This window comes from Cannabis sativa, chromosome 9 (genome assembly GCF_029168945.1).
Source record: "Cannabis sativa cultivar Pink pepper isolate KNU-18-1 chromosome 9, ASM2916894v1, whole genome shotgun sequence".
Taxonomy (NCBI): domain Eukaryota; kingdom Viridiplantae; phylum Streptophyta; class Magnoliopsida; order Rosales; family Cannabaceae; genus Cannabis; species Cannabis sativa.
Window position 1 is genome coordinate 51829393 of NC_083609.1, and position 21025 is coordinate 51850417.

The 21025-nt window shown below is 31.8% G+C and overlaps 5 protein-coding genes across 6 annotated transcripts; 2 read left to right on the forward strand and 3 right to left on the reverse strand.

Moving 5' to 3' along the window:
- The first annotated feature begins 1525 nt into the window (after positions 1–1525).
- Positions 1526–3224, forward strand: LOC133031467 (uncharacterized). The gene is made up of 4 exons (XM_061104969.1): positions 1526–2040; positions 2247–2528; positions 2619–2666; positions 2751–3224. The coding sequence occupies exons 2-4, from the start codon at positions 2526–2528 to the stop codon at positions 3222–3224; spliced, it is 525 nt and encodes a 174-aa protein (XP_060960952.1). The 5' UTR covers positions 1526–2040; positions 2247–2525.
- A 970-nt stretch (positions 3225–4194) lies between these two features.
- Positions 4195–5288, forward strand: LOC115723205 (uncharacterized). The gene is made up of 2 exons (XM_061104126.1): positions 4195–4626; positions 4722–5288. The coding sequence occupies exons 1-2, from the start codon at positions 4315–4317 to the stop codon at positions 5148–5150; spliced, it is 741 nt and encodes a 246-aa protein (XP_060960109.1). The 5' UTR covers positions 4195–4314; the 3' UTR covers positions 5151–5288.
- A 528-nt stretch (positions 5289–5816) lies between these two features.
- LOC115710363 (uncharacterized) lies at positions 5817–7792 on the reverse strand. Its single transcript, XM_061104125.1, has 4 exons — positions 7339–7792; positions 6890–7233; positions 6666–6792; positions 5817–6520 (listed from the first exon to the last, which is right to left on the reverse strand). Exons 2-4 carry the CDS (start codon positions 7060–7062, stop codon positions 6002–6004), a joined length of 819 nt encoding a protein of 272 aa, XP_060960108.1. The 5' UTR covers positions 7063–7233; positions 7339–7792; the 3' UTR covers positions 5817–6001.
- LOC133030973 (uncharacterized) lies at positions 7728–17484 on the reverse strand. Of its 2 annotated transcripts, XM_061104123.1 has the most exons (5): positions 17267–17484; positions 11483–11787; positions 11205–11302; positions 8264–11108; positions 7728–8141 (listed from the first exon to the last, which is right to left on the reverse strand). In XM_061104123.1, the coding sequence occupies exons 4-5, from the start codon at positions 9137–9139 to the stop codon at positions 7728–7730; spliced, it is 1290 nt and encodes a 429-aa protein (XP_060960106.1). In that variant the 5' UTR covers positions 9140–11108; positions 11205–11302; positions 11483–11787; positions 17267–17484. The 2 variants fall into 2 exon arrangements, with proteins under 2 accessions (XP_060960106.1, XP_060960107.1); XM_061104124.1 differs by lacking the exons at positions 11483–11787; positions 17267–17484 and having other exon boundaries at positions 11205–11463.
- On the reverse strand, positions 10746–16558 carry LOC133031468 (ras-related protein RABE1c-like). Its single transcript, XM_061104970.1, has 6 exons — positions 16415–16558; positions 16244–16304; positions 11395–11523; positions 11205–11302; positions 11059–11108; positions 10746–10953 (listed from the first exon to the last, which is right to left on the reverse strand). Exons 1-6 carry the CDS (start codon positions 16556–16558, stop codon positions 10746–10748), a joined length of 690 nt encoding a protein of 229 aa, XP_060960953.1.
- Positions 17485–21025: the final 3541 nt, after the last annotated feature.

A 21025-nucleotide genomic window follows, 5' to 3' on the forward strand; every position in this document is an offset into this window, starting at 1 on the left:
ATGCAGCGGAATAATATGTCTCCTTCCACTCAGATCTCTAACTCTTGTATCCTGTCTGTCGCAGAGTATCACCAAGATCTGAGCCAGTTTGGATTCTTCACAATCTTCCAGACTATGATTGAGATACCACTTGATGCGTGTGGGCACTTACTCTATCACTCAAGGGTTCAAAAATTTGAAGAAGATTAGAGGGAGAAGAGGTTTCGGCTATAGAAGGATAGTTGATGGCTCAATTTTTTGAAGGCAAAATTTTCTGATTTTCAATCTCTGTGAGCCATTACTATCTATTTATAGGTAAATTATTAGGCATTAAAATAATGAAAATATTAATTGGAAAATCACCATTAAGTGGCCGGCCATGGGTCAATGGGCCCCACTTTGGTATTTTGCAATTTTGACAATTTTCATTTCTATTTTCTCAAAAACGCCAATTTTCCAATTCTAACAATTTAAATGCCAAAATTAATTATTTAATAACTAAAATAAATTATTAAATAATATTGCCATTTAATATATTTATTAATTAGACATAATAAAGTCTTCCAATTAATAAATAAAACCTAGAATCTCTTTTCTTCACAATTTAGCCAGGTTCATAAACTAGACATAGTCTAATTTTAGGATTATAATTGCTTAATTAAAATCAATTATTTGAGTCTTACAAGCAGTATGTTCTCAACTAGAATGGGGACCATGGACCTATATTTCTGAACTTCCAATAAGCTGAACCAGAATTTACCAACACTATAAGAAAATAAGTTTTCAGCAACTAGATTTGTGACTAAACCAACTTAGTCACTAAGAATTAGATTTTGCGACTAATATTTAGTCGTAAATATTTTTAGTCATGAGACAACATTTAATTAGAACCAAAAAAATCAATGACCAATCTTTTAGTCACTGTTTGTTATTTTAGTGACTAAAATAGTATTTAGTCACTAAAACTTTGGCGCCAAATTATAATAGTAGCGAAACTAATAATTTTTGGTAACTAAAATTATTTGGTCACTAAAAATTTTGAAATTTGTGACGAAATAGTTAGTCAGTAAAAGCTAATGATCTTTTACAACTAATATATTAGTCTTAAAATAATTAATTTTTACAAGTATTAATAACTTATATGTACGAAGTAATCATTTAGTTACCTTAAAACATAAGATTAATTATTACTATATTGAATATATCAACTACAAATTTAATCCTTAAAAAAATATGATTAATATAAATTATATTTTTTAAATAAAATATGTATATAGTTATTGAATTAGTAGCAAATATATAGTTAAAAAAATTAATTTTACTAAAGTTAAGTATATTAATTTTGCCACTAAAATTTTGTTGCAAAATGATTTAAATTGAATTATAATTTTTAAGTTAAAAAAATGCATCTTCTTAATTTCCCTATGAAGCAAATATATTGTCATGAATACAAGTATTAATTAAGGCAAACACATTTTAAATCTTACTTTTTGGAACCCATGACTCCCCAATAAAGTTTTGTACATTCTGACAACCTCAGCACCCTGATGAGATAAAGCAAGAAGAAAACCGTTCATGCAATTAATTATTGTTCTTTTTTAGAAAGAATCTACATATAAAAAAGGGAAAAAATCAGGAATATTCTAAAAAGAGAAAAATATTACAACAATACTGTGGGCCGGCCCAATGAACATTTGTACAGCCCAAAAGGAAAATATTACAAAAATACCACTTGCCCTTACCTTCAGCCGCACGTCACAAATGGAGAGGATGAATGAAGCTCCATCGATGCAGTCGGCCACGCAACCATAATGAAACCAGATCGAACGTAAAACAGCTGTAAATCCCGTCGAATTTCAATAGGAAACGATCAAATCCAACGATCTAAACATAAATTTTTTTAAAAAAAGAGCAGGACAACCGTGGAGAAACTGAAATTCAACATTTGATTTCGGTTTTTATAGTGCAATATCACTCAAACGAGCGTCGAAAATTCAGATTGAAGCAATGTAAATCTGTATTGAACAGATCTGGAGCTCCCCCTCAAATCCAAAAAAAAAGGTATGAACTGAATTTTTTTTTTCAACAATGATACACGGCATTTTTAGTTGCATTCTGGTTGATTCAATGGTGTGCAACAGGCAATTCATATGGTAAAACCAATAAACAAGAACTGATTCTGATTAAGGAACCAAGGGATACTAAAAACTTTTTTTAATTTTTTTTGCGTTGGCTTACAGTTGCATTATCGTTTGCAAATGGTTTAGAAATCATGAAGAAGTGTTATATGACAAGTACCAAGAGCTAGCATATATACAAGGTAAGATTTATGTTAATGGTAGCAAATTAGTTTTATAATAGTTGTAAATCGATCTGATTCGAATAAACATGATGAAAAATGACAATGAGTAAGAACTATGTAATTTTGGGGATATAATTGTGGTTTTTCAGTTGGTTTACAGTTGCATAATCATATAATAATAGTTTCATTACGTTTTTTGCAGGAATTTATTGTGGAAAAGATAGAGGACAGAACAGTTTGAGAAATGGTTAGTTTCCCAAAATTTAAATGAAGTTTCTTAATAGTTTTATTCTCGTTTCTTTGTAGTTTATTAACAACCAAAAAATGGCAAAATCAGGAATCAGGACAGGAAATACAATGCTTGAACAAAGGAACAGAGATAGAAGTAAGTTTGTACTCTATTTCATAACATAATAAAACCAGTTTTAAAATTCGTTGTCTCGGACTAATAACCATTGCAAAAACACAGGAAAGGAAAGACATTCCATTCCTAGTCTTCTACAATGGAAAATTCGATGATCGAATGAATTATGAAAATTATGAAGCCAGTGGACACTACATTTCTGCCAATTGTAACTATGAAGATTTGCAACAGAAACTCAAAGATGCCCTGGAATGCAACCAAGAAAACACTGTTTTGCAACTGAAATATCAAGTGAAGGAAGGATACCAACCATTGAGGATAAAGGATGATCAAAGCCTGCATTTCTACATACAACTCAAACTGAAAGACCCCGACTTCACAACATACCCAATGTGTGTGAATGTCATCAACAACCCAACAACAACCATCGATGCATCATTCTTTGGAAATGACAATTCATTAATTACACATAGAAGCGCCTTCCAACCAATCGAATACAATGCAGCAACAACAGAAGACTCAACAAATCAACAACATATAATTGAAGCAACGATCGGAATTTGGGGAAGAAAGTTTTGACTTCATGGACTATGCAAAACTTGTGGCAGAGGAAATGGTTGAGCAACTGGAAAACAACAGAAAAAAGGAACCAGAAATCACAAATTATGACGAACTACTAATCACAGATCCGCATCATCCAGAAATAGAAGAAGCACAAATATACAAAGACAAAGAAACACTGCAGAGTGTGCTTGGTTTCTATGCAATTAGGAACAACTTCCAATTCAGAGTTAAAAAATCATGTGCAAGAACATACAAGATTTGTTGTTTGGATCCAAAATGCAAGTGGGCACTAACAGCATCCAGAAACGGGCCAACAAAGTCATTCATCATTCGAAAGTACGACAGAAAGGTGATACACACTTGTGATCTAAACATCAGATTTGCCGACAAGAGACAAGCTACAACGAAATTGATTGGAAACTACATCAAGCCACGGTTCACCAACATAAAAACAACTCAAACGCCACAAGACATCAGAGGAGAAATGAAACACAAGTATGGGGTCAGAATGAACTACATGAAAGCATGGAGAAGCAAAGAGCACGCGCAAGAAGAATTACGAGGAAAAGCCAACGAATCATACAGGTTGCTGCCCGATTTTTTACACATGTTGCAAAAAACTAATCCCGGAACAATAGTGCACATGGAAACAAAGGATGACAACAGCTTCAAGTACTTGTTTGTCGCACTGGATGCATCAATAAAAGGATGGAAGAAATGCAAACCTATAATAGTTGTTGACGGAACTTTCCTTAAATCAACATATGGAGGTACACTGCTCTCTGCTTGTACACAGGATGCAAATGAGCACATTTTTCCACTAGCTTTTTCTGTTGTGGATTCAGAAAACAACAACTCATGGCAATGGTTTTTCACAAAAGTGAGAGAAACATATGGGATTAGAGAGGAACAGTGCTTGATCTCAGATAGACATGAGAGCATAAGTAAGGCAGCTTGTCAAATATTTCCAGAAATCACGCATTGCTATTGTGTATACCACCTGTTAAGCAACCTAAAAGCAACCTTCAAGAAGAATGCAAGCAAGCTGGATAAACCATTCTTCGCTGCAGCCAGAGCATACACAGAGAGGAAATTTGAATACCATATGAGCGAGTTGGACAGCTTGGACATCCGTGTAAGACCATATTTACAACAAGTTGGATACCACAAATGGTCAAGATACCACTGCAAAAACAACAGGTATTCAACTATGACTTCAAACATTGTTGAATCTCTAAATGCAGCAAACTTGGCAGCTAGAGAGCTACCAATCACAACACTGATGGAGTCATTGAGAGCATTGGTTCAACAATGGACATACACAAACAGGAAAAAAGCACAGAAAACAACAACATTTTTAACACCTACAGCAGAAAAGAAATTAGTCGACAACTTTGTGGAATCATTGACAGAAAATGTAATGACATGTTTAATATTTTAGTTGCATTATAGTTTCTTTATAGTTTGTTTTTCGTTGTTATACATATTAACAGTTTTACACTTAATCCGCAGGTAAAACCAATAAACGAGACCATGTTCGAAGTCATTGAACTAACCAGATCATGGGTCATCAACCTGAAGGAGAAAACATGCAGTTGCAACAGATTCCAACTTGATGAGTTACCGTGTGCTCATGCGCTTGCTGTTATAAAAGAGATGAACTTGAATGTTTACAACTACTGTTCGGGTTATTACACCACGCGAACATGGCTTGAAACATACAGCGGCTCAACATATCCGGTACACAATCACACAACTTGGGATGTGCCACAAAACATAAAAGATATCATTGTTCTGCCACCAAACCAAAAAATAAGATCTGGAAGACCAAGGAAACGAAGGTTTTTATCTGAATGGGATACAAAAAAACATAACAGGTGCGGCAAATGTGGACAACACGGACACAATCGAAAGACATGCAACAATCAAGCAATAAAATAGATACATATGAAATATTTGAATTGTTTAATTTTGTGTGCAAATTCAAATAGGTTGATCTGTGATGTTCTAAATACATGGGATTTCATTTTTATGAAATTTGAAACAGTTTTTTAATAGTTTCAAAATCGTTTTGTTACAGTTGCGACCCTTTGTAAAATATTAAGTGCCGGAATGACTTCTTCTTCACAGTTTTAAAGGCAGTCAGTCAATAATTGATAAAACATAACTTGAATAAAGGGAAAAGGATTAATGGAATACGAAGAATAAAAATACATTCATAGCACTATTTAGGAAAAATGAAAACATAGTTTGTATTCAGTTGGTTAATAGTTTCTCCATAGTTGTGCGACCGTATATAAGAACTTGAACAATTAAAAAAAACAAACAACTTTGGGAAATACAAACCTATACAATAAAGATATTATAAGGAGTGAATGTCAAATATCCTAAAAGTTTTAAACCAGCTACATAGTATAAAATCAAATATAATACCTACATTGAAACAACAACACTAAAACTTGTCAAGTAAATAGATTCAACAAATAACAGAATACAGCCACCAAATTAAAAGATCCTATTTCTTCAATTTAGATGCCTTAGAAGACTTGGTTTGCTTCTCATCCTCGCTGTCAATACTTTCGTCAATTTTCCTTTGTCCGTACGAGTAGAAAAGTGAAGCAAGTCGGGTACGATAAACTTCGATGTCAAAGTCTGCAGGGACATCCTTTCCGTGTATAAAGAATTCAGCAAAGGCAGCAACATATGCTCCACAATCACTGTTAAAAAACATAGAGAAAAAATAAACAGTTTAGAAACTAAAAAACAACATAAAAGAAACTTAAAAGAAACACTCACTTCTTCTGCTGAGACGCAAGACCACTAAGCTCCACGATTCTGAATGGAGCTGTAGGGTCAGAAACTGAGGCAGGAGCTTGTGCTCTATTCTTCCAGAACCCAAGTAAATCGAAAAACAAAGGCAGCAACACGGAATAAGCCTTCATCGCATTCCTAGCTGCGGCATTCATCTTCGCGGTTCTCAAAGAATTGTACAGAAACAACGTCCCTTCGTTCACGTCAAGACGCCCAAAAACCCAATGACTTTCCCTTCTTAAATTGATGATGAAAAGCACGTGATCGGCTTCATACCAAGGCTTGGAACAGGGAATGCGCATACCTCGGATGTAATGCGCAATTGGGTGGGCAGCGTGAATGTGTGACATCTTAGTCTTCATTGACTTGGCCTTGTTAAATTTGTGGTACAATGCTTGGATGGAATCATCAAAAAGACAATCAGTAGTTGCGAAATTCAACGTCACAGCGGAAGAATACTTACCTTTTTTCCGAAGGTAATAGAATATGGTGTTCATATGCTGAGAAAAAAAAAACAACACAGAAACACAAATGAAAAGGTTTAACAACTGTAAAAAAACTGAAATGTAGTATCAAAACTAAAAAATATTTATAAAGCAACTAAAAACAAACTACCATAAGTACAATATAAATTGGAAACTTTACCGAGTCGTTCATAAACATGTCGCATGTGGCCAAATGGTAAAACCAAGTTTTATCCTCAACATAATCAACACCTAGCCTAAAACCCGGGGTAAATTTCTTTGCGCCGTCTTCATAACAATTATAATGCCTACAACAACAAAAAAACAGCAAAAAAATAGCATTAAAACAGGAATAAAACTGGAAAAAAAAAATAATACAAAAACAGATTTAATAAAAACAGTCACCTAGGATGTTTAAGCAATCCTTCACCAATCCAAGAGTCAAATTTTGCCTCAATCTCGGTAGATACGGGATCAGCAAAAGCATCATTAAGAGCATAAAGGCCCTTCACATAAGTCACCATTTTGAAATCCCTATCATCCCCAGCTGATTGAGAACCTGAGGACATAAGCTCCATTGGAGTGCTCCCGACATCAGCAGACCCGAAATCAACAAATGGAGATTTCAAGGCCGGAGCACGCTTCCTCTTATCCAACAGAGGTGTATCAGAGACAGTATCCTCAGTTTCTTCATCAGTATGAAGGGCATCTGACTTTTCACCAACAACATCTGGATTGGGTGCGGGGACCTAAAAAATAAAGAATGCATTAAAACAGTTGCAAAACATACTAGAAACTAATGAGCAACCAAAAAGAAACCTAGTTTTTTTGAAAACAATTAAAAGTAAACTTACATTGATTTTAGCAACAGCCTCCAAGCCAGCCAACACAACTTGATCATCATCTATTACAAGCTGGCTCAACCCATCAAAGAAATCGTCCCCCTTCAATCGAGACTCATCGCCCTTCGGCTTCTCAACATCCTTAACATTTTTATCACTCCCTCCAACATCCTCAGATGGATTCACATCAGCAGAAGGAACAGCAGTAACAGCCTTGTCAGCATCATCAGCATCCCCACCAACTTTAACCAACTCACCACCATCGTCGGAGTCGGAATCAATATTTTCTGGATCAGGCAATTGCTTCTCATCATCCTCGGCATCATCATCATCATCATCATCATCATCAGCATCATCATCAGAATCTTGAGTTACTAATTCATCCGATGACTTTCCCTGTATCAACCAACATAAATGAAACTTAAATAAAACAGTAAAGAAACTATACAAAAAAAAATATAAAAAAACCTAAACAATAAAATAAGAATAAATACCTCGTCAGAAGGACGACGATGAATGACATTAACCTTCTCTTGGATATCCTTAATTACAGTCATTACGGATTTGAAATTAAAATCAACAAAACACCTCAATGAAATGAAGTCCTCGGCCAATGATGATTGATTCGAAATGAGCATCTCCAGCTTAGATTTCATCCAATCAATATCTGCTGAATCAGACTTCTTTGAAGATGACCCACCCTCGAAGGATTGCTTCGCTACACCACGTTCATCAATAGATTCATCGAGAAATAGACCGTCAAGTTGAAGCTGCTGCCTCTCTTCATCAGTAGGACGCATGTTTTTTATCTTCAACTGAACAGCATAATCAAACATAATATGAAAAAAAATTAAAACAATTGGAAAAACCAAAAAACAACAACATAAATAAAACTGAAAAGAAACAGGAAAAAAACAGTAAAGAAACTGTAAAGTACCTTCTCCAAAGGTAAATCAAAAATCTTGCCCTTCAAGTCTCGAAGGGTTGGATTTTTGGTGACGATGGTGTTGCTCCAGTTCAGAATCCTGGGAATAGAAGATGAAACTCTCTTACAGAAAGAGTTCACCATTGCAGGACAACATTCATAAAACCAAACAGTGAAAACCCAAGGACATCCCAATGCCCTATACCAGCCATCATATTGACCTCCCTTCTCTGCCTTTCTATTTTTCATAATGATCCCATGCTCGATCCTACCTTTGAATGAGTCAATTGTCAATTCAAATGATTCCCTACCCCAACAATACTCATCCCACCGACCGCTATCAACTACATCTAGAACAAACCTAGACACTTCTTTGTCAGGAGTATTGCTAAGAAGAAAACACTGAATGAAATACAAAACAGCCATTTTCAAACCAATAGACTCATCCAAACCCCACCGACTACCCAAAAAAGCATCCTCGATGGCTTTGTTGTCAATAGTTTTTACACCGCGGAAACATGTTTCTACCAATTGATTTGTTTCCTGTGAAAACAACAACTTGTTGCAATCACCGAAACAATCTAAACCAGAAATCAGGTAAAATTCTTCGGCACTAAACCGTATGCAACGACCAGCAACCTTAGCCCAAAACTCCTTAGGATTAGGCTGTAAAACTTCCCTTAGTAATAAACTATGTACGACTTGCGGATGAAAAACAAACTCAGGCATATCCAGAAAATGCCCAAACTGAGTTTGACGAAACAAAGAAAGCAAATTAACAGATAAAGTGTTTTTAATATTATCTATCACAGAATAAACACTGGTGCATACACACTTAGATCTGTAAAAATCAGAAGGACTAAATTTACAGTCCCAAACCTGCAACATAACGAAAAGGGCCAAAATAAATTATAAATCCTGAATAAAACAGTATGAAAACTGTAATACAACTACAAACAAACTAAAAATAAACTATCAATAGCAAACAACTACACAGAAAATAACAGTAAAGACCTGAAATCGTTTGGAAACATAAAAAAAACAGTAAACAACTAACCCTAAAAGAAATCGAAAAATGCAGTATAAAAAGAACAATAAAACTATATTAAAACAACAAACAAACTAAAAAACATATACAACTATAGAAAAATATAGAGCAAAGATTTGAAAATCGTTTTGAAATCTAAAATATAACAGCAAACAACTAAACCTAATGAAAATCGAAAACACATCAAAACATACCAGTAACAAACTATTAAAAAACTGAAAAGAAACTACCGACGACTGATTGAAAACACCAAAAACGAAAAACAAAACACATAACCTGTAAGCACAAAAAAACACTGAAAATAAAGAAAACAAAACCAAATTAAAGAACAACACCCAGACCAGAATCAAATGAAATGATCAAAAGCAACAATAAATAAATAAAAAATTTAAAAACATGAAACAAAATGCGCAAATGAAACCCTAAAATTACACAAAGCATAATGAACATGAAAACGCCAAAATCTGGGTAAAGCATAAATGGAAGAAAGGGGGAAACGAAAATAAAACTAAAAACCAACCTCAGTCCGATCTTCAGCATGTGTAATAGATTTTTGAAATTTTTTCCCAGAAATTTCTGGAAGCGTGTGCTCCTCCAAGTTCAGCTTCGTTTTCTTCGAAGAATGGGGTCTCACACGCTTCGGCATTGGAGCTTCAAAATCAGAATCAAAATCATCAATGATTGGGCGTTTACCCTTGGATTTGTTGGCCAAAGATTTCTTGCCCATTTTTGATTTCTGTTTGAGAACTGGAGAAGGGGATGAAGATGAACGAGTGATTGCCATCCTATAAATAAGATTGAAAAAAACTGAAACAGAGAGGGAAAAACAGTTGCTAAATCGTGGGCTAAGAGGAAGTTGAAAATTCGTGGATGAACCAAAAAGAAGAGGGAAAAACGTGATAAATTATGGGTGGTTAATGGAGGTTACTTGAATTCAAAATGAACTTAGAGAACAGAAATGAAGAATCGAAAATGAAATGAAAACAAAATGAAAAAAGAGAGGGAAGAGAGTATGATTTGATTGATGATGCATGGGGAGAGCACACGTGTATGCATGGTATGATGAGTAAGTGGTAAATGTGTAATAAAAATAATTTTGTAAGTAGAAATGTAGTAATAGACGTGTGAGGGTAATTTTGTAATAAAGTGTCTAAAAAGGATTTTTCATGTAAAAATTTCTATAAAAAATAGTTGTTCATGACAAAATAAAATAAAAAACAAATAAGATAGTTAATTTTTTTTATTTTTTTTTAAAAAAAAGCCACATTTGACACAATTTTTTCAAACAATAAGAATTATCTCACACGAACAAGTTCAAAAGAATGACAATTAGACTACAAGCATCCACCATATTGTCATACAATTAGTTTTCTTTCCTCTTTCTCATTTCCAAAGCATAATGCAATAATAATGCATCCCCCCACTTTCTAAATAATTTTAGTCAGCTTAAGAACCACAGCATGCTGATTTTTGTACAGCTAAACTACTAGCCCCAGCACCCCAAATGTGTATTAAGATATGTGCTCCACAAACAGGAGCAGAAACAAAACTTTCGAAATGTACCTCAGCTTTGTTGTCAGTATCAGCGAGCCTTTGTTTTATATCTCTTGCTATTGAAAAGAAAACTTGTTCAACATTTAAATTCGTTTCGGCACTTTGCAATATATGTACAATTTAGACTCTCAGTACACAATACATAAACTCAAAATTTGCATATCAGATTTTCACAAGCTGTACAGCACTTACAGTTTCGAAGAACTTGATCCCATACTCATCAGCAAGTGCTTGGCCCTTAGCGGTGGGCACATCCTATAAATTAGGAGGTAATATGATCAAATAATGATAGAAAAAAAAGTCAAAATAAACTTTAAGCCAGAATTCAAGTCGCAATGAAAAGTAGCATACCCTTCTACTTTCATCCATATCAGCCTTGTTTCCTACCAGGATCTTGTTGACATTATCTGAAGCATGCTGTTCGATGTTGCGAATCCAATTCCTAATATCTGAATTAGTTAAAAGGTAGTGTTAGTGCAAAAACCATAAGGGAAACAAGAGGCTAATGACTCTTGAGCAAAGAAAAAAAACCCAACAGCACATATAGAAACAAGATGGATAGCTCTGAAGTAGACAGAGCTATGACAAGAAAATAGAAGATTATTATTGAAAGAAGATTCATCAATTACATCATATACTAGCAGAATTCCCTTGGCTCCTCGATAGTAAGCTGAAAATGAAAGAAAACATACATAAATATGGTTTACCAATTAATTTTGATTGAACCATGAAATTAGATATAATAAGAATTGCAGCAGCAAATCCACAAACAAAAGAGTAGGATGGAATCAACTGAAGGCTATAGAATCAAACTTCTCCATTCCAACAAAAGAGTACGTCACCAAGCTTCCAATACAAGCTAACTTCAGGATGACACTATTGTTTGAGTAATAGTATCTGAACTATTTTTCATGAAAGATCCAATATTTGAGTCCTATAATAGCATCATGGAAACCGTTAATTTTCTTTCAAAAATCCAAGCATGATGATGAAAACAAAAGATGTTTATACATATGCATGTAAATAAAAATATAACATAAGAGTACGTATATCCCCTAGTTAATAAAATGCTTTCCAAAACAACTGAATTTTGTACAAGTAGTTGGCAATAAAATTACATATTTTTATGCATAACTCAATTATTTCACGTGTTACATATTGTACGCATAAACATTCAATTAGTGTCCATTATTAATGCTATGACACCTTAAAAAATAAACAAGATTTCATCATCAAAAGGCACATAGGCAATGGAAGCAGCCATAAAAATAGGAGCCTAGTGATTGTATATGGATAGCAGATGAGAATGAATTCATTGTAGCATTAGCAACAAGTTTAGCTTCTTAAACAACATATAGCACCAGCATTCAACCCTAAATCATTTCATTGAAAATCCCAACTAATTACACAAATCTCATGTAAATGCCATACTTGTGCAGAACAAGTAAAGAGTAATAGCAAATTGAAGGTATCCTAATTAATAAAATTAAGAAGGTTGGTCTATTTAGAAACAATAAAATGATATAAACTCAAGAAACTTTTGAAGTTAACAAAAAAAAATAAGGAGTTGGAGTTTCTATATGATCAAAGTTAAAGGTACGAGAGCATATGTAGAGAAATAGCAGGACCCAAATAAATATAGGGGTTTTTTCATTAGTGTACAACAAAAACAATTATATTACAAAAAATGTGCAAAAAAATACAATTTTAAAAATGTACACATTTAAAAATATATTTACAAAAATTCATACATATTTTTAATTAAATTATAATAGATATATTAATGATTCAACTTTCTATATTTAGATTTGTATAACTATTTTTTATGACTAATTGATATGGTATTAATGAGTAAGCCTACTAATTAACAAAATTTATATATTAATAATTAAAAAACATAATAAGATTCTAATTATAAACAATAATATTTAAAATATACAGATGTAATATTTTAAATATAAGATAAAAAAATAATTAACGATTAAAAATAATAAACAGTTTTAAATTAATAATAAAAAGTGAAAAAAATACATTAAAAAAATAAACAAAAACAACCCATCAAGTTTAACAAAAACATATATAAATTAAAAAAAATACTAAAAACAAATAAACAATATTAAAAAAATATTACAACACGATACACAACAAAACATAATAAAAAAACCACAAAACAACAAAAGAAAAAAAAAACAACTAACAAAGATAAAAATACCAAAGAAATGACATTTATAGATGGAGCATGAATAATTCTTCCACCAAAAAAATACATTAAAAAAATAAACAAAAACAACCCATCAAGATTAACAAAAACATATATAAATTTTTTTAATAAAAAAACAATAAAAACAAATAAACAATATTAAAAAAATATTCAATGCGATACACAACAAAACATAATAAGAAACACCACAAAAAAAAAAAACAAAAGAAAAAAAACAACTAACAAAGATAAAAATACAAAAAAAAAAGAACCTTTATAGATGGAGCATGAATAATTTTTCCACCAAAAAATTACATTAAAAAAATAAACAAAAACAACCTATCAAATTTAACAAAAACATATATAAATTTAAAAAAAAAAACACTGAAAACATATAAGCAATATTAAAAAAAATATTACAATACCATACACAACAAAACATAATAAGAAAATAGTTATACAAATCTAAATATAGAAAGTTGAATCATTAATATATCTATTATAATTTAATTAAGAATTTGTATGAAATTTTGTAAATATGTTTTCAAATATGTGCATTTTTAAAATTGTGTTTTTTTGCACATTTTTTGTAATTATTTAAAAAAAATGTATACATTTATGTAAAATGCCCATAAATATAAGGGATTTTTTCTCATATAGCTTTATTTTGGTAAAACTTTACTTTTTTACTCTCACATAAAAAATAAACAAAAAAGGAAAACTCAAGGTTTTTTTTTTTCAAAAATACGGTCTCTAGAATGACCTTCCTAAAATAACTTTTTCAAATAATATTTCAGATCTAAAATCATCATAAGCTCACCCAAACAATCCAAGATCTACTCCATAATCGATGTAGCTTCTCCAAACAACACCACCAACAATGTAGAAATTTTTGCCGATCACCATGAATGCCGACAAGAAAGCTTTTACCGATCACCATGAACTCCGGCAAGAAGCTTTTTCCGATCAGCCATGGCAACACAATCAACAATAGAGATCTCCATAAAAGTCGACAAGAAGGTCACTATTGAGGCAAATCTCCATAAACGCTTAATTAATTGCCAAATTTTTTGGGTTTTCCTTAGTAAAAACAAATATGATGTTGATTAGTATGTTTGCTTTAATTATTTTTTTAATCAATTGTTGTTTAGTTGATTCACATATATTGGTGGTTTTAGTTCATATATTTTAGTATTTTCTGGTATTTTTTAAAAATCTGGAATGAAAACAGTGAATTGAAGTTTCTGGGTAGTATAATAAGAACAGTGAGTTGGTTTTAAAATTTTAAAATAAAACTATGTTGTTTTAACGTTGTTGTTATGTTTTTTTTTGTTGTCCATGATCGTAAAATAAAAGATGTACAAAAAATACAATTATAACACAAAAATAATGAGAAACTGATATTACTTTATTATTAAGAATAATAAATAATGAAATAAAGAAATAATTGTGTTGACCACAAGAGAAAAAGAAAAAAAAATATTGTATCATAACATCTTTACCCATCCCATCTAAAAATAATTGAATTATATTTATTCAGTAAGATTAATCTTTCCATAATTTTCAACATTAAAAATAAAAATTAAAAAGTTGAAACTGTAAATATAAATTTCAAAATATAAAAAAAGAATAAAAAAGTTATTTTCATGTTGTTATTAAGTTTTATTTCCATTGTTTTGAAACATCTTATCCTTAACTTGAAAATACTATGTTAAACCAAGTTATTTTGAAGTTGTAGTAAAGTTTGTTATGAGTTGTTTATAATGTACTATATTATCAAAAAAAAAAAAAATACAACTGTTTTCCTTCATAACAAGGTTGTTATTTAATGTTTTTGAAGTAGATCAAAGTAAATTCATACTGAAAATTGGTTGATCTGAATAAATTGGTGCAAATAATTCATATTTAAAAAAATAGTGATACATGTAAGGTCATTTCCTGATTACTGTCATGAATAGTTGTTTATACATTGTTCTCATGTATTAAAATAGTTGCTTAATAATATTGAAAAATTGATACACTAGTTTCAAGTATGGAACCATTGCAAAATTTGGTACAGAGCAATGGTCATTGGGATAACAACAAGTACTATGTTGCTTACGAATCAATTGGATAAATAATATTAAAAGATTGCACCTTTACTAAACCAGTGCGGATTGATGAAGAAACTACAATGCAATCGTGAAATAATTCAAAAACAACTGAAATATCAACTAAATGAAGGCTGCCAACCACTCCAAATCAAGGATGACAAAAGTCTATTGTTTTACATAAAGCTATTAACTAAGAAAATTGATTTCAAACGATATCTATTATGTGTGAACATATTCAGCAACACAGAAACACAATCTTTCTTGGCAGCTACCCAAATAATAGTGAGCAACAATGTGATAATGACAGAAAGTGACAATCACTCAGTACAATCAGATGTGAAGCAACCTCACAACAACACAACAATAACAAGTAAACAACTTTTATCTGCTCTAAGGAGGGGATCAGTTTCAAAATATGTTATTTTGGTTGATACTGACACTTTGACAGTAGAATCAACCATATAACAACAAGAAAGCAACCAAAAGCAAACCCCCAAAGGTGTTGAATATTGAAAAATATATAATTATTTATTTATCGTTTGATATTGTTTTAGTTGAAAACTACACAATATCTACAAAATAATAATTTAGTTGTTTTTATGTTATTGTGAAGCTTCTTTTATGGTATTTTTACAACATCTTATTTCAACTTGAAAATAAAATCAAGTTGTTTTCATGTTGCTGTAAAGTTTGTTATAAATTATTTATATATACACTACAATGTTTGTTCAACAATTAAAAGAATAGATTTTTACATGTTAAAACAATTTATCTTATCTCTTACATTCATACATGAAAAATAATAAAAGAACACGCATTATGTTGATTTTACATCACTGGGGACATTAATAGAAAGAGATTGTAAATATAAAGAAAAAAAATACTTATATTTACTAATAGCATTTTACAATTGTTTTAAAGTTGTAAACACGGTGTTTAATTTCATTACTTTTTTAAATATGTTACTTTCACGTTATTTGAACATTGAATTTTAATGGTTAAAATTTGTAGATTCCTTAAATTATGTATACAATTGTTTTTATATTTTTATATCGTTGCTAAATAGTTGTTAACAGTTAAAAAACCCTATTGACAACTAGTATCTTTTTTCAAATCCAAATCAAGAACTTCATCCTCGAAGTCAGAATCAGATACAACCTAAAACATTAGGAAGAAAAAAAAATTAAAACACACTACTAAAAACGTAAAAAAGAAACAACAAGAAAAAAACTAAAAAAAAATTAAAAAAAAAACCATCGAAGCCTTACACCCTTAACAGATTTCGAAGACTTCATTGTCTTTGCTTTACAAGCTTCAACCTTAGATGGAAGTGGTATTTTTATATAACCAGAAGCCTCTGGAACATCAGAGATATTAGACATTTTTTTCTTTGCAATACATTTCATACCCATTTTAGGTTCACCTTCAACCTTCAGATTAGTGGACTTTGAAGGAGTTTTCTTAAGTTTCTTGAGATTTTTTTAGGAGGGGAAGAGGACATCAAACCTGACCTAGTAGTTCCATTTATACACAACAAAATAAAAATAATTGAGAAATGAAGAAAAAAAAAAGGGAGGTTATGGAAGAGAGGGATTCGTGACTAAAAATAAAGTTAGAAATGAGTGGGTTAGGACAGAAGTTTGACGATTTTAAAAATCCAATCGTGGATGATGAACATAGAAATAATAATGAACAAAAAATGAAAAAAAAAAAAAAAGAGTGAGAGAAAGAGAGAAATAACATGTAACAGAGAAAAAAAATGGAGGAGGAAGAAGGACATCATCAAAAAGGTAATTTTGTAATTAAAGAACTTTTTTAAATATAAAAATGAAAAACATAAAATATAAAAAAGTTTAAAAAAGCTAACTGGAATAAAAATGTAAAAAAAAAGACCAAATTTAGTATCTAGTAAAAATCTCTAAATATAACAGTGACATAATTGAGATTTCTAGTATATTAAACAACATAATCCTAATAATTGAAAAGCCCCATTTCTGTAATTTAACTGAGCCAGCACAATGCCAAATCAAAAAGTAAAAAACTGATAATAATGTAGAACAGCCGGAAGACAAATTAACCGTAAAGAAATTATATATATTGATTATTTAGAGGGTACTGACCAGATCGAAGACAAGCATGGAGAAAGCATCTAAAGGTCCTATTATACGTATAATACCTAAAAATATCAAAAACCACAAATTTAGAACATTATAGTTATAAAATTAACAATAATTTATAAATATTAACTTTAACTTATCTGAAACATAAAAAATAAAACACGTATAGTAACAAACATTAAGTGAAAGATTTAAAATAAAATAAAGATATTAATTTAAATTTAAATTCATAACAGATTGCACTAATCTAGGGTAAAAAAAGCATTTATTTAACAAAAATTAGAAATAAATATTTCAAAAATTTAAATTTAAATTTTGATTTTATTAATAGTACTGTATCTTTATATCTTTATATATACTATATATACATAAATTATCTTCAATTATTTTTTTTACTTTGTTCGCTTTCACTTTAATTTTTTTTAACGCAAAAAAATATTAATTGGCCTGAACAAATCTAAAGAGCAAATCAGGGTCATATTTGTTAAGGTATGAGCTAAATGAAATTTATGATGACTTTACAATCTTGTATTGATTGATTGTTAATTAAAAAAATCTCTTCAGGTATTTCAACTGGTTAGGGATTTGAAAGAAGATAGAAGGAGTCGGTACATCCAACCAGGTTAGAAAAAATTTCTATCCTATTTCACTAAAACAATATGCATTGTAACTAACTAGAAATATATTAACATGGATTAATCATCTTCGTTCACTACTACAAAAACCCCCTTTAGAGGCGGTTTTTAAACCCTTTCAGCGTCGGTTTTCGCGAAATTCACTACCGACGCTGATCAGGGCGACGCTAAAGGGTTATGAGCTAATAACCGACGCCATAGGGGGCGTACCAACGGACGCCAAAAGCAAGCGATTTTTAGTTTTTTCAATTTTTTTTTAATTTAATTAGATAATTTTAATTATATATTTATTAATTTATATATTATTTTATTTAATTTAAATTACATATATTTTTTTTTTTAAAATGTAAATTAAATATTATTTAAATTTGGGTAAAATACATAATTTAATTTCATAAAAGTAATTAAATATTACACAAACACTAATGTAAAATTAGTTAAAAATATTAATAAGTTAATAAATCTAACTACAAGTTAATCTATAAAAATTACATAATGAAGAAAAATTCTTGGACCTTTCAACCTCAATCGTCACCGTGAATCACCGCCATCAATTGTTCGATCCACTTTCGCTGTAGTGGTAACAATTCTGTTTTTGGATCGTATTGCTTCTTACCCCCAAACTGTTAAAAAATTAAAAATTTATATTAGTTTATATATATGTATATTATATATTTGTATTATAGAATTTATATACTATAATCAATAATTAAAACTTACAGCTTTTTGATCTTGTATGTAATGACTGGGGTTGGCACGTGCGACGATGTCAGTGATATATTTCAAAACATAAAAACCGCATTCTTGGCTTTTAGGTTGTCTTGGACAGTTTGCTTGGTTAATTCCTAGCCACGGGCCAAGATACTCATGTGCGTTCCCTATATACATGAATGCCCTGTTTTGGAAAATTATATTAGCATTTCAATTCGTTAGTTAATTTAAATTCGTTACATAAGAAGTCATTAAATTATTACCTTCCGATCATTTGTTCTATTACTTCGGGAATTGGGCGGCCACTTAAAGGGTTTAAATGGATAATTTTCCTTGGCGTAACCACCACTAGCGTCCAAGGCATCCTAGAAAATTATAGTAGAATATAAGTAAGATAGTATAAAAATAATTTGAAGACATAATATAGAAATGAACAATTAGCACTAAAGAATTTAATAAAGTTTACCCGATATTCCAAGGAATAAAGAATATTTGGTGGTTGTTATTCATTAATCATAACCAATTAGCCAATCGTCTTGCCGCATCGTCAAAAGACTGACTCTTTTCTTCATCGGTGATCCCATGCACTATGTCGTAAAACTTGAAAATTTTCCTCAGACCGTTGATGCTCTCCCATATGTGCCTGCCAAAAAAAGTGTTAGTGTCTTATAATAATTTGACTATAATTTGATAAGGTTAATATGATTAAAGAAGAGTATACATCATTCCAAACAGCATTCCCTAGTTGCCGATGTAGTCACACGTAGCAACCTGCTGCAAATCCTCTCCAGATAACGTGATCTGGGTACGCGGTGCAATGAATCCTCGGGAGACAGGAATTGTGATTATATCACGTTTATCTTTGAGCCTCAGGAATTCATGAATAATCCATTTTAGCGAATTAGGGATCAACGCCATCTTCTCTTCCGTGAACAAGTCATCTTCCCGTGCACCACGGCCTTGTGGAGAAAGCATCGGAGCTTTCCCCTTTGACGCATCACGTCTTGAGGGCGGTTGAGCGAGTGGACCCTAAACAAAACAGAACATAATATATATATATATATATATATATATCAAATTTTATCCAAATTCTACTGAAATTTCGGCAGCATAACGGTTGTAATTAAATGACCCCAAAAATTTTAAACATGCCTATATAACGACAAATAACACATATATAACAGTAGTTTGTTCATCCATCCCACCGCAGCACATATATTCGCAGAACCTACTTCACTACGGATGAATATTGAAGATATTCAAACTCCACTAATCATTAATAATTAATTTATAAGAGAAGTTACCTCAGTTGTTAGAATTAAGTGTTTAGGCCAAGGAAGGAACATCTGGTTTACGTCCCTAACATATCTGCACTCTTCAATTGGGACTGGGATTTCAGCGTCCTCTCGCAGGATTTCCGAAACCATAATCCGGGCATGTGAATCATCGTAGTTCTGGCAGTGAAATTGGATTATACCAACATGCTCGTACAAATACCCTCGGGCCACAATGTTGTCGATGTTGTCAGAGCAGAGATGTACTTGCTGATTAAGGGCCGCATGGTCATCGAAATTGTACAGGATACCTTGGTCGTTGAGGGAAATAAACTCCTCAGCATAAGTTTGTGGTTGTACCTCATCCTGAGGAGCGTATGGTTGTGGAACATACGCCTCACCAGCCACCTCTCCTTCTTCCTCTTGTTCGGCATCGTTTCTCTGCTGCTTAAGGGATTGGCCTTTGGCTTTTAATTTTTCAATCTCCTTCGCTTGCCGAGCCACAACATCAGACACTTTCCTTTTCTTCCTGCCGAACAGTTGAGATGCCCTGGTCAGGAACCTACAAATCATAAAATGCAAATTAGCTACGATTTTATTTGTGTAACTAAATAAATATCATTTCAAGTAATAGCATACCCAGTAGCCCTGACACGTCCAGGATGCTCTGGTGTCCCAAGCGCCTGCGTCAGTATATCGTTTTGGCCCTGGACCTGAATTTGTCCCTGACTAAGCTTCTCCTCTAATTGAGCCTAATGCACGCATATATTCAAGCAATTAGTATATGAATTATATACACTAACTCATGAGTAGAACTGAATTAAAGATTAATATATACTTACTATCTTCTCTGCAATTTCCTTGTCGTAATCAGTGACAAGTTTTCGACTCTTGGTGCGAGATTTAATCCAAACATGGTGGCGGGGGGGATCTGCAACTTCGAGATCCTTTTTTTACATCACGTTATAACAATTAAATGAGTACCAATTAAATTTTATAGCAAATTATAGCACATTAAATTTTAAGCATTACTTACCACAGCTTCCCGTACGTTCCCCATTCCACTCCGACCACTACGATGTCTAGATTGAATTTTCGATGAACGTTCACGTTGCACCTTACTCAATTCCTACAATGCCAAA